Below are 12,058 nucleotides of genomic sequence, written 5' to 3'. Positions count from 1 at the left end.
GATTAGAAACTCGGGGTAGGTGCTGGGGAAGCGCAGTGACCCTTACACCAGTGCAATAGGACTGGGAGCCCACAGGCCATCGTCTAGCAGTCCATAAATCCTGGATGGGCCCGGTGGCCTAGCGTGTAGGTCCTTTGAGGCTGCCCATGTTCACAGCTTGTATAAGGTTTCATGCTGGTCACAAAGAATAGACTACCTGCTCAGTTTAGGTCATACTGACTAGGACGATGATTGGACTGTACATGCGGGTTAATCTGTCCTTACCTACCTGGGCCACTGCTTGGTCATTTCTCTGATCTCTCTGCCCAGGCTCCCAGAGGTGAGGAGCCAGACCTGATATGGCAAGTTGGGGAGTCATAGACCTAAGCAGGCATACCGTTTATCTGCTTTCTCAGCCATCGAGGGTTTGCAGACACTTTGCGCCTGCATAACTCAGAAGACAATCCAGCAGTCACATTTCAATCAGCGGTGGGATCCAGTATGCATGCACCTGTGACAACCCTGTACGAATAACTACCATGCCCAAAGAGCAGGCTCCTGGAGATCCAGACTTACAATGCATGCGTGTCCCCAAGCTCCCTGACGGAATGTGTCTGTCAAGCATGTGCAGGCAGTGTCCAGCCCTTTAGAAATAGGGCGATTTGGGCAAGGAGACTCCATAGCTTTAAAAGATGTCCACGGACAGTTACAGGCAGTAAGAGAACTTATAGTGGGTCTAACAGACGTGCAGCCAGGTTACCAGCGGCCTTAAAGTGGTGGAGAGATCAAGTGTAATGGAACCAACATGAATACGAGAAGAAAGAATCAGAACCCATCCTCAGCCCATCATAAAATATATTAAAAAGACATATCACTCCTCTGTGTTGACCAGGCAGATTATGAATTTGTATCACCCAACAGAGGAGACGCTGTGCCAGCGAGTCCGTTTGCGCTTGACCTGGTATTGCTGAGGCCCTTCAGCCCTAAAACCGCAACCAACCACGTCCTCCCGTCACTCCACCCCCCGAAAGACAAACTCTACACAGTTCCTTGGATTAGCGGTAGTAAACCCCTGCTGTATTATATTACAAACATTATCAAGAACAAAGCACACAACATCTTTGTTTGCATACGCAGTAACCCTTTATATTTACAGCTTTATTTACAACAGGTGATGAACTCCTAACCTTAACTGGGACACTAGACATCATCTTCCTGCCACTCTCTAGACATATTCCTGGGTGTCCCAAATTGCATTGAGTGAGATCATCATTGGCTCCAGTGATATCTCCCCGGTCCAGGCCCAGCCTTTCCCCACAATGACATGTTGACATGTGGTGGGTCCCTCCTTATGTGAGGACCCCACCCTCATCTCCTCCTCGGGGGTGTGCCTGCATAAAGGGCTAGTCTACCCTCTAGGATACCTACCTCAACCCCCTACACCGGACACTTCTCCCCCCTCCCCAAGGGCCAGAGCTAGGCATGCCTATTGCGCATGCGGTTGGCCTTAAGGGCCAGGAGCCAGTGATCGCTCGCAACCCCCTGTGTCCTTGGATCTTCCCATCAACCTTCCGCCAGCACCCCTTAGGTTGGGCTGTGTCCCCATTGTCATGTAAATGTAAGGAAAGGTAACACCGAATTGACCGCCCAGTCATGGCCTCACCGCCTTCCTTCCGAGGCGATGATAGGGAGCAGTAAGACCTGACGGTCGCTGTGCGCCTTCTTTTATGGGTGGGGCTTTGCAGTCAGATCAGATCTGACACATGCCATGGAAGACAAACATATGACTTTCGGGGTCTCAGCTCCGCCTGTAGCCAATTGCCATGATTGACGCTGTTGGGTGGCCGTGCAACGCGCTGCCGACCCCTTTGTTTACGGAGACGCCACCCCAGCGAAACCACCATTTGTGCGGCTCCCCCAAGGTGGGGGTGCACTGGCCAGTTTCACTTTGACTCCACTCCTAAACTGCCTGTACTTGATGTGATCACGGACCAAATTTTCTGTTTAAACACTCGATTACCCGTGGCAAATGAGGTTTCCCTCATGCTCTCCTGGTCCACCGGTATACAGCGGTTAGCACGCATTTTTTACAACGCGGTGCTGTTACCACGCTACTTTTACCACGCAAGTCGTTACGACTTGCGCTGGAGGGCGCTCCAGGATAGTAAATAATTTAATTTACTATCCAACTCCTTCCCTAGAGTCCACGGGGACTGGAGTTGGAATAGTAAATTAAAAAATTTACTATCCAGCGCCCCTCCACGCAAGTCGTTGTAACGACTTGCGTGGTAAAAGTAGCGTTGTAACGGTACGCGTTGTAAAAGTACGCGTGGTACCGTCATATATCCGGTCCACCATATGCGGGTCAATCTGCCAGGCCAAACTACGATGAGAAGACCACAACAAACCAAATGAACAAGAATGGAGGCATTGCTAACAAAATAATACGCTGGCATTGCGTTGGAAGTATATATATCCCAATCATCACTGGTTAAGGAATTTCAAAAACTTTTTTTTGTTCTTCAAAGAAATGTGGACTATTTTGAATCACATGCTGAGATGGAAATGAAAGCCAAGTTTATGTCTGAAGTGTCACTTGTTGGGTTGACCCAATGTCTCTGGCAACATGTGTCTTGGTAACAGCCCAAAGACATGCTCACGTAAGATACGGAAAGATTGTCCAGAAGAGCTACTTAACAAGGCAGATGGCGAGCAAGTATCAGTTTGGTAACGGTTTCAAGTTTTGGTACATACGTCCTTCAGGAATCATAAATATGCCCACAGATTCAGAGGAAAACCTATGACTTCAGCTTGGAGACAGTTTTTTGTAAGAGAGAAAGCTAAGTTTTCCAATACCCAATTTACTGTCAATGTAGCATATTTTAACTAATTTTGCGGTGACACTTAATGTTTTTGAATCTTCTATTCAAATAACATGGAAATTGAGGAGGATGTTTCTAGCCTATGCCAAAGCAGAAGAAGACACAGATCCGTTCCGGCCACACCAACCACGGGGATGGTGCAATCTCTGTCAGACATCTGTAGGGCAGCTACCTCACCTACTCCTTCAATACTGGCTGGACATGGGGAACAGGGGCCCATTAGACTTCAGGTCCAGTTTCTTTCTGCAGTTAACGATCCTTAATTTGACTTTTCTTTCCTATTTGGTGTCATAAAAACAGTTGCAACTTGAATCTACCCATGGCGAATAATATTTTAAGTAGCTGGTACATAGGACTGAGAGAGACAAAAGCAAGCACCATGAGCATAGCTTAATGGAAACAAATCCAGGGACAAAGATTTTCTAAGGAGCTAATGACTCATTCCATTCTCTGTGGTAATCGTAATTTCTCCAAATTTTACTTTCTCTTGCCAATCCGAACACCCTCCTTACAATCCATAGGCTGTTTCCATTTTTGCTCCTACTGAGCTGGGTTATACACACTGTAGGATTTGTGGGTATGGTGGTACTCTGACCTCTGGTAGAAGAGCAGTAGAATGTTTTGAAGAACTGTACGATGTAAACATCAGTGTCCGTCTTGCGTGTATTAACTTCAAGCAATAAAGGACTAAAAAGTAATGTGCTGCCTCTTAGAAACAATACTCTTTTGGTTTTGCATGGAGAAAGGATAGCACCTGTACCTAAATGACCAGACCACCTCTGATACTCATTGAACTTGAAAAGTTGGTTTTGTCAGAAGTAGAGAGAATGAGATTTACTGTCACACCGAGAACATTTATGCACAGACCACGTCAAACAACCAAAAAACATGGCTACAGGACATCCATAGAAATGCTGAATATTACCAAAATGCCTCAGAGCCTAGCAACGGTCATTAGTAAAAGCCTAGAGTTAGAAATCCCACTACTTAAATTGTGCCTTGGTAGACCTGGTTACGAGTGGCAATGAAGTCCCAAAGGCCATACTTTCCATACTCAAACACAATAAGTAATGTGCCTTCCATCCAAATTAAATATTGATTACTCTTCATAGATGCCTCATAAAAGAATTAAGGAAGGGGCCGCTGGCAAACTATGTTACTGTGTCCCAATTAGGATGAATACCTCACCCTATGGCACCACAGTGTTCCCAAGCATGATCCTTTCACCTACAAATCATTGCTACCAGGAGTATTTTCGTAATTAGGTTAACGGGAGCACGTCAAGACTACAATGCCCAATATGCATTTTGTGGACACATAAAAGCCCATTGTTGGAAACTTTGTAATTGGTGGTGCAAGCAACATAGATATTATGTTCTGGCTCCAGCATCCATACAAACCCTCACTAATATTCATCCAAAACTCACTTTGTTTTCTTATATTTTCTCGCTTAATCCCCTAGTTACCTACCCTTCTACTGTCTCTTCATTTCTTCTGATAGACTAGAAAAAAAAACACTCCCCCAGAGATACAGTTTTCCCAGCACATAAATTCATAGGAACTTTTTCAATAGTGGGTCCCCTCCAATCTGGTTCATGTAAATTAAAAAAGAAGAATACAGCTTGTAGCTACTTGAGAGATAAGCGCAGGAAGAAACAAATGCACTGAAATGCTCATGTTCCATGACCCATTGGCCATGTCTGACTGTACTTCACGGCAACCGCCTGCAGTGACCTCGGCAACCCAAAAGCACATGACTATCATAAAGTGCTTTCACAGTTCAACCACGAGATTGTCCTTTCAGAACCAAGGATGGTCATGTGCAGAATATATCCAAGGTCTAACGCCTAAATAAATTCGAAAATGTCTGATGTCATCACACAAGCATTCAGGAAACATGGGATTGTCGTCCAACAATAAGATCCAGTTCTATCTGAAGGTCAACAGGATAAAACAATAATTTAATAGGAGCCACAAAACATAATTACCAGTGAATCACGCTCTTTTTAGGTCTCGCCTGTCGATGCGCATGCGCATCGAGCTTGCGAGACTATGGGGGCTTAACCACTCTTTAACTAACTTGCAAGGAATCGTGGCGATTCCTTGCAGTGCCCGTGACTTTTAAGCTCAATGCGCATGCGCATTGAGCTTAAAAGCGCGTGCACATCAGTTCCCTCAGCCGCACTCCAGGCCCCTGCTGCTTTCACACCCTCTCCCCGCTCCGCCCCCTCCCCTGCCCGCTGTGTCGCATTTCTCCTCCCCCCTCCCCTTATCTGCCTTCCCTCCATCTTGTTTGTGTCGCATTTCTCCTCCCCCCTCCCCTTATCTGCCTTCCCTCCGTCTTGTTTTTTTTTTACCCGCTCCGCCCCCTCCCCTGCCCGCCGTGTCGCATTTCTTTTCTCCTCTTTGCTCCTCCAGAAGTTCTCTGTCACCTTTCCTTCTCTCCTCCCTTGTCCACCTTTTTCATTGTTTTTGCCCACCTCTCCTCCAGTTGAACTCTGTCACTAGCTCCTTTCAGCCCCTTCTCATTCCAGTGTTTTCGGGTCCCATCTCATGCTTGGGGTTAAGCTCCCTTTGCCTGCAAATGCACGGGAAAACGGACAGACACGCACCAGGACACACCACACAGACGGGCTCCGCCCCCTCCCCTGCCCGCCGTGTCGCATTTCTTTTCTCCTCTTTGCTCCTCCAGGAGTTCTCTGTCACCTTTCCTTCTCTCCGCCCTTGTCCACCTTTTCATTGTTTTTGCCCACCTCTCCTCCAGTTGAACTCTGTCACTAGCTCCTTTCAGCCCCTTCTCATTCCAGTGTTTTCGGGTCCCATCTCATGCTTGGGGTTAAGCTCCCTTTGCCTGCAAATGCACAGGAAAACGGACAGACACGCACCAGGACACACCACACAGACGCAGTACAAGCATTGATTAATCACTCGCACACATCACGTTTTACTCCTTTGCTAGTGTTCTCGTTGTTTACATCTGAAAGAAACAGACCTTAAAACGATTGAATAATTGACAGAATCCTCAAATATTGTTAATTCCATTGAAGTCTAGTGAAAACGCTGCTCGAAGATGATATGTTGCTAAAATTACCGTAACAAAATCAATCCACTCACTGTAATATTCTTAATGTAATTGTATGTGCTAGCACCAGAAGGTATGGAGTGAAATTACTTAACTTGTGAGTAAACATATTTAAGTATTGGATTTCCTTACCAGACGTTCAAGTTAGGAAGTTACAGGGCTGGATTACAAATATTGTGGGCTCCACTAATAGCAGCAGATACTAAGGGATTCCCTGAATCTGTTCCAAATGCACGGGAAAACGGACAGACACGCACCAGGACACACCACACAGACGCACACTGTAGGGGTGTAACAATGTCCTACCACTCACGCCTCCAGGGTCACCAGGTCACGTGCATGTTACTCACCTGTGTGCCACTGCTGTCATGTCAATAATTCCCAGCTCTGCTGATACAAGGCTTCTAGACAATATACACAACCACCCCATCCACCACCCCATCCACCACCACATCCACCACCACCACATCCACCATCACCTCCACATCCACCATGACATCCACCACCACCACATCCACCACCACCGCATCACCACCACCGCATCCACCACCACCACCACCACACCCACCACCATATCCACTACCACCACCACCCCATCCACCACTACCACCACCACCACATCCACCACATCCACCGCATCCACCACCACATCCACCGCATACACCACCACATCCACCATCACCACCACATCCACCACCCCATCCACCACTACCACCACTACCGCATCCACCACCACCTCCGCATCCACCACCACATCCACCATCACCACCACGTCCACCATCACATCCACCACCACCACATCCACCATCACCACCACATCCACCACCGCCACATCCACCACCACCGCCACATCCACCGCCACATCCACCACCACCACCGCATCCACCACCACCACATCCACCACCACTTCCACCACCATCGCATCCACCACCACCACCACATCCACCGCATCCACCGCATCCACCACCACATCCACCCACCACTTCCACCGCATCCACCACTTCCACCACATCCACCGCATCCACCACCACCACTTCCACCACCACATCCACCACCGCATCCACCACCACCACATCCACCATACCCACCACCATCACTTCCACCACCACATCCACCACCACTTTCACCATCCCCACCACCACATCCACCACCACCATATCCACCACATCTATATGTGTGTGGCTCTGTGTGTGTTTAGGTGCAAATGCAATGTTCTTGGATTTTCGTCACAATAAAATACACTGAACATAATCTTCACAAAAGTTATTTACAAACGTTTAAGCTATTGCCATTATAAATTACAATAACTTTTATTTAAGTATTAATTATTTACAAAATTAAAAGCCATTGTTATTTGTAATATCAATACATCTAAGTCACGTAAATACAACACACATTGCATTACAAATGCTATAGGTGTCACATTTGTGAAAGTTAAAACTATTGACATTGTAACTGACAAAGCTATTAATTTTGCTACTTTCAAAACCAACACATAAATAAAAAAAGTGTCATTTACAATACCAATAGCTCAAACTTTCCTAATGCGAGACCTATTGCATTTCCAATGCTTGTTTTCTGTTGGATTTTTTTTTATGCCAATTTGCAAAGGAGGCTAAAATGTGATAGAAAGTTCCATGACGAGCCAACTGGAAAATCACATCCCTAAGAGACTGCTTCCAAAAAGTCTCTGCTCTGTCAATGACCAATATGAAATACTTTCATGGAGGATCAGAAGCTCTTCTTCTGGACATGCACGTATCAGCCCATAGCAGGATGATAACAGGCCTTGAAATCTTCCGCCACATATGAGCGCGCCATCCTTACTGGATACCTTTTCTACGCTCTAGTCAATGAAGCTGGTGAGGGGTCAGGATGTACTGACGGAAACTCACCTGCTGCGGAGTAACTCTCAATGGCAAACAAAGAGTTGGATCTTTGGAGCAGCCATTGATGAAGACATCAGCGCTTGGCCATAACATATCTTGAAGATGCGGACCATGTGGGAGACCCATGCAATAAAGCAGAGAATCGATCTGTTAATTTTATAAATGCATGAATTTTAGTGAAGCGATGTATTTCACGGTACAGCGTCAGTGCAACAGGTGATACAATGGAAACCTAAAGCGCGTGCCCTATGACAGTGACCCAACTGTTACTGCCCATTGACTGATCCAGCATGAACGCCGCTAGATATGAGCGGTCAAGACATGTGATGATTCTTCCAAGCAAGCAGCTTTGGCCACAAAAAATGGAAATAACTGTGACAGAAACTGTTAAGGCGGAAGAACTGAAGAGACATCATTCAAGTGCTGGTAGAGTAAAAAGATGTGTTCACGAAAACTGCAATCGAGGGATTTCTCCCGTGCAATTGTTGTAAAACGATTCAAATTATTGTAATGTGTTTAATTTGCAAGGAGAAGGAAAGATTAGCAACACAGTAACAGCACCCAGAAGGGTCCATGTATTAGTGAGACTAAAAGTTGACTGAACTTTTAGTCTCACAAGGGCACCACCCCTTGTGGTTTTTTTGGGCCTGCATTTGGTAGCAGGTTGCCTCACTCTATATATGCCCCTGTGCAACCTGATACCAAATGATTAGGATTACTTCCTAGGTTTAAAAAAACGCATTTGTGAAGGAGCAATGTGAAAGAAAGCGTCGTGTTTACCGCCATCTGCAACGTCACATAGCTGTTCAACTCGTTTGTGTGGAAAGACGCGACCGTTTCCCAGGGGGAAAGTGCATGAAAACAGTTATATGTTTTTGCACCCACGAAAGGAAGAGGTCAGCGTGGCTCTTACAGATTGCCTTACAAAGGCTGGAGGTGATGTCATACAGTCTTTCTTTCCAGTACAGTATTATATGTAGCATCGGTGCCTGTGGAACATGCGTCTCCTCCGCCATGATACAGACCGCTATTAACGCAATCATCATTATTCCCAAATGATGGTGGTATTTCTGCGGCCACTATAAATGCAACGCCGGAAATAAGGAGCGAGGTTGTGGCGTAAGAGCCAGAACTGCTGACTTTGGACCTGGGAAACAAGGTTCGAGCCTCCGCATCGACTCAATATCCTGTGATTCTGGGCAAATCAAATATTCGCCCCGTGCCTGCAAAAAATGAATGTGTCCTCGCGTACTGTAACGGGTACTCATTTAAAGCGCTCCAATATCTTCGGGTTGAGTTCACGTTATATAAAACTGCAAAACAAAATAATCTATGCGGAGTTCTAACATGCGCGTCCATTCTTAAAGGGAGTCCTTATCCCCCACCTGCAACCCTGCATATTGTAATCTGTAAAATCGTTTTTTTTTTAATAAAAATCCCCTGCTGTTCAACTTTTGTTATAATTTATAAGTATATAGCTCGTCTTTTCACCTGGCTTCTTCCCACTGTACTGGGGTCAGTCACTAATCGTATACGTTGGCGTGATAACAGGAAGAAAGGCAACACACTCCACGTACAGGACACGATGCACGTTTACATAGACTTCAGTAGCTTTCTGACACCTGTTGATTTCAGACCCTTACTGCTCCTGGGGCCATTTTGCAACCTATGGTTTAGGGAAATGTTTTTTTTACCCCTACAAAACTCATTCCCGTCCCGGGAGATGGCAGCGTGCAGCCACATACTGCACGCAGAACCCAGGGAAGAACCTAGAAACCAAAACAAGCCTTGGCAAAAAACATTCAAACCGGTCCTACGCTGCAGGAGGCCGCGACCTGACTGGGAGTGCTGAATTTTCACTGCTGCTCTGAAAGCAGTAACTAGCTTGAAGTCCACCGGAAACTGCCGAGTGGTCAGCTCCCTCCATCCTGGCAGAGATGTCCACGTGTCATGCAGCACGGTTCCTCGTTTTCAATACTGTGACCTCTCTTCAGGACCTCTTGGTGACACTCGCCTCGACCTTTCTAGTCAAAGGTGCATGGATGCTCTCTGCTGCGAGACTCCGCTCCGCCTGTCCAGATGCACCGCCCTCAGTAGGTTCAGCCCAACAAATAGAAAGGGTGTTGGGGGGGGGGGGGGGGGGGGTATGGGTTTACTCGCATCTGGGGAAGAATGGAAGGGCCCGATCTCGGGCATCGGTGCCACTTAACCCTTTCCCCAGTGCTTTTTCTCACACCGTCATCTCACACAGTTCACTCTGGCCTATCACACTCCTCTCCACTTAGTGTCGCTCTCATATCCAACTTCTCCTATCGCCTCAATAGCCCTAAGCACTCCCTGCTCACTGTCCTGTGCCATCACCCACCCTGTGCCACCTCCTATCCTATGCCACCTCTCATCCTGTGCCACCTCGTGCCACCTTCCACCCTGTGCCATCTCGATCTGAACTCTTTGTGAACCTCAGAGTCTGCAGCAGCACAATCCTACGCCCAGGCAACTTTCCTTACAAAAGAAAGCCTTTCCCTTCGTGAACTTAAAATCGTGCTTTCCTTCGCCAACGTCATTCTGTTGCGCAGTGTAATCAGGCCTCTTGCTTTTCATTAGGGTGCAGGGGGAGGTGTGGGGTGCACGGGGAGGTGGCGCGCAGCTGGTCCCGAGTAAAGTCCGAGAGGCCTGGCTTGTCCACAGCTCACCCTCAGCCCTCACCTGTGCGCCTCTGCATGTTGGTCCGCAGCAGGTCCCCGCTGGAGAGATGCTTGAGCCCGAAGTGCTTGAGGATCCTGTCGGACACGGTGCCTTTCCCGGAACCCGGGGGCCCCATGATCACAGCCCGGAACAGCATGCGAGTGGCCATGACTTCAAAAGGTGGCCAGGAAGTGGCCCGAGGGACAGAAGGCCGCTCGGACAAGAGGGCAACACCCGGCACTCAGCTATCTGCCCGCTGGCCCAGCGCCCAGAGTGCAGGACTTAGTCAAGAGGCGCGCGCCACTGCCCTACCCTCCCTCCTGACTGCCTGCCCTGCTCTCTTCTTCTCCCCTCCCCGCTCGCCGCCCTCTCCTGCGTTATCCCCGCCCTGTCCTCCCTTATACCCGCCCCGTCTCTCCTCAAGCCGCTCTGACGCTGCGGGAGGCGGTGTTGTTCTGGCAAACTTCCAGGAAATGAATACACGCGATGCATATTAATGCATGCCTTTTTAAATCCAGCCGTACCCCGACGGGAAATAATATTATTAAAAAAAACATTACCCTTCTAACCCCGGGAGCACCATCGCCTACGCGATCTGATTCCCGGTTGATGTCTTCCTGCCTATCTGTTGTCTGCAGCAGGACTCATTATTTATCACAGCACGACCAACACCCCGGGGTCACGTAGCCGCCCCTGCCCCCTCTCCCCATAGGAACGTTAAACAAGCATTTGCAATACAATTGGTCTCGCATTTGTAGGAGTTATACCTATTGGCGTTGTAAAAGATGATTTATTTTACCCATGTGTTTTGGTTTGGAGGATGTATGTGGTTTGCAGCTGAATTATGTGGGTTGAATTGGAATTGTGTGTGGTGTAGTGTAGTGTATTTGTGTAGTGGAATTATGTGGCTAAAGATAGACAGACCTAAAAAAAATGGGTTGCTATCAGTGAACAAGCTTACAATGGTCAGTAACTAAAAGGGCAAACGCAACAGATTTCACTTAGCTTACCTGAGAAGAATTTCTGGTGAACCTTTACCAAGCACAAGTTTAGCTATCTTGAGATGCTTGTTACTTTTTCTGGATTCTTTTTAAAGCTTCTCAAAGCTCAATTTATCATGGTCATATTTTGTTGTTTGGAAACGTGAACGAGCTAAACTGCCAAAAGGAAAAGGCCCTAAAATGTCTATGCACTTTCTATAGAGCCTGCAATGCTTTAAAAATTGCCAAGTTGAATCATGTTACTGACTGCTCACGGGTTAGACTATAACTGTGGATATGGAGCATTTTACTGTTCTAGTGAATCATGTACTTGGGTCATAAACACATAACTGTGTGTTATAAGTGAAACTGATCAACCTTGTGGATAGAGCCCAAACAACATAGGGAGCTTCTTGGACGTGGAAAGTTCTGTAGTCATCACATGTGTCTATAGTTTGCTGCTCTGGAATACACTGTTAAACAGTACATGGTTTAACAAAGCACATTTGAATCGGTGTAGAGAGTTTTGACTGACATATCCATACATCTTTATGTAAGAAC

At 47.1% G+C, this 12,058-nt stretch overlaps 1 protein-coding gene across 1 annotated transcript in view; it reads right to left on the bottom strand.

Moving 5' to 3' along the window:
* The window catches only part of AK3 (adenylate kinase 3), a 102,686-nt gene extending 91,771 nt beyond the window's left edge, over positions 1–10,915 (bottom strand). Inside the window, exon 1 of the mRNA XM_086961202.1 lies at positions 10,539–10,915. Within this exon, the coding sequence (XP_086817328.1) occupies positions 10,539–10,686 (148 nt within the window). The 5' untranslated portion in view covers positions 10,687–10,915. The remainder of the gene's footprint in view (positions 1–10,538) is intronic.
* Positions 10,916–12,058: the final 1,143 nt, after the last annotated feature.

Source organism: Lissotriton vulgaris, chromosome 3_1, assembly GCF_964263255.1.
Source record: "Lissotriton vulgaris chromosome 3_1, aLisVul1.2, whole genome shotgun sequence".
Taxonomy (NCBI): Eukaryota; Metazoa; Chordata; class Amphibia; order Caudata; family Salamandridae; genus Lissotriton; species Lissotriton vulgaris.
The sequence above is the reverse complement of the archived record's forward strand: the minus strand, read 5'-3'. Positions and strand labels throughout refer to the sequence as shown.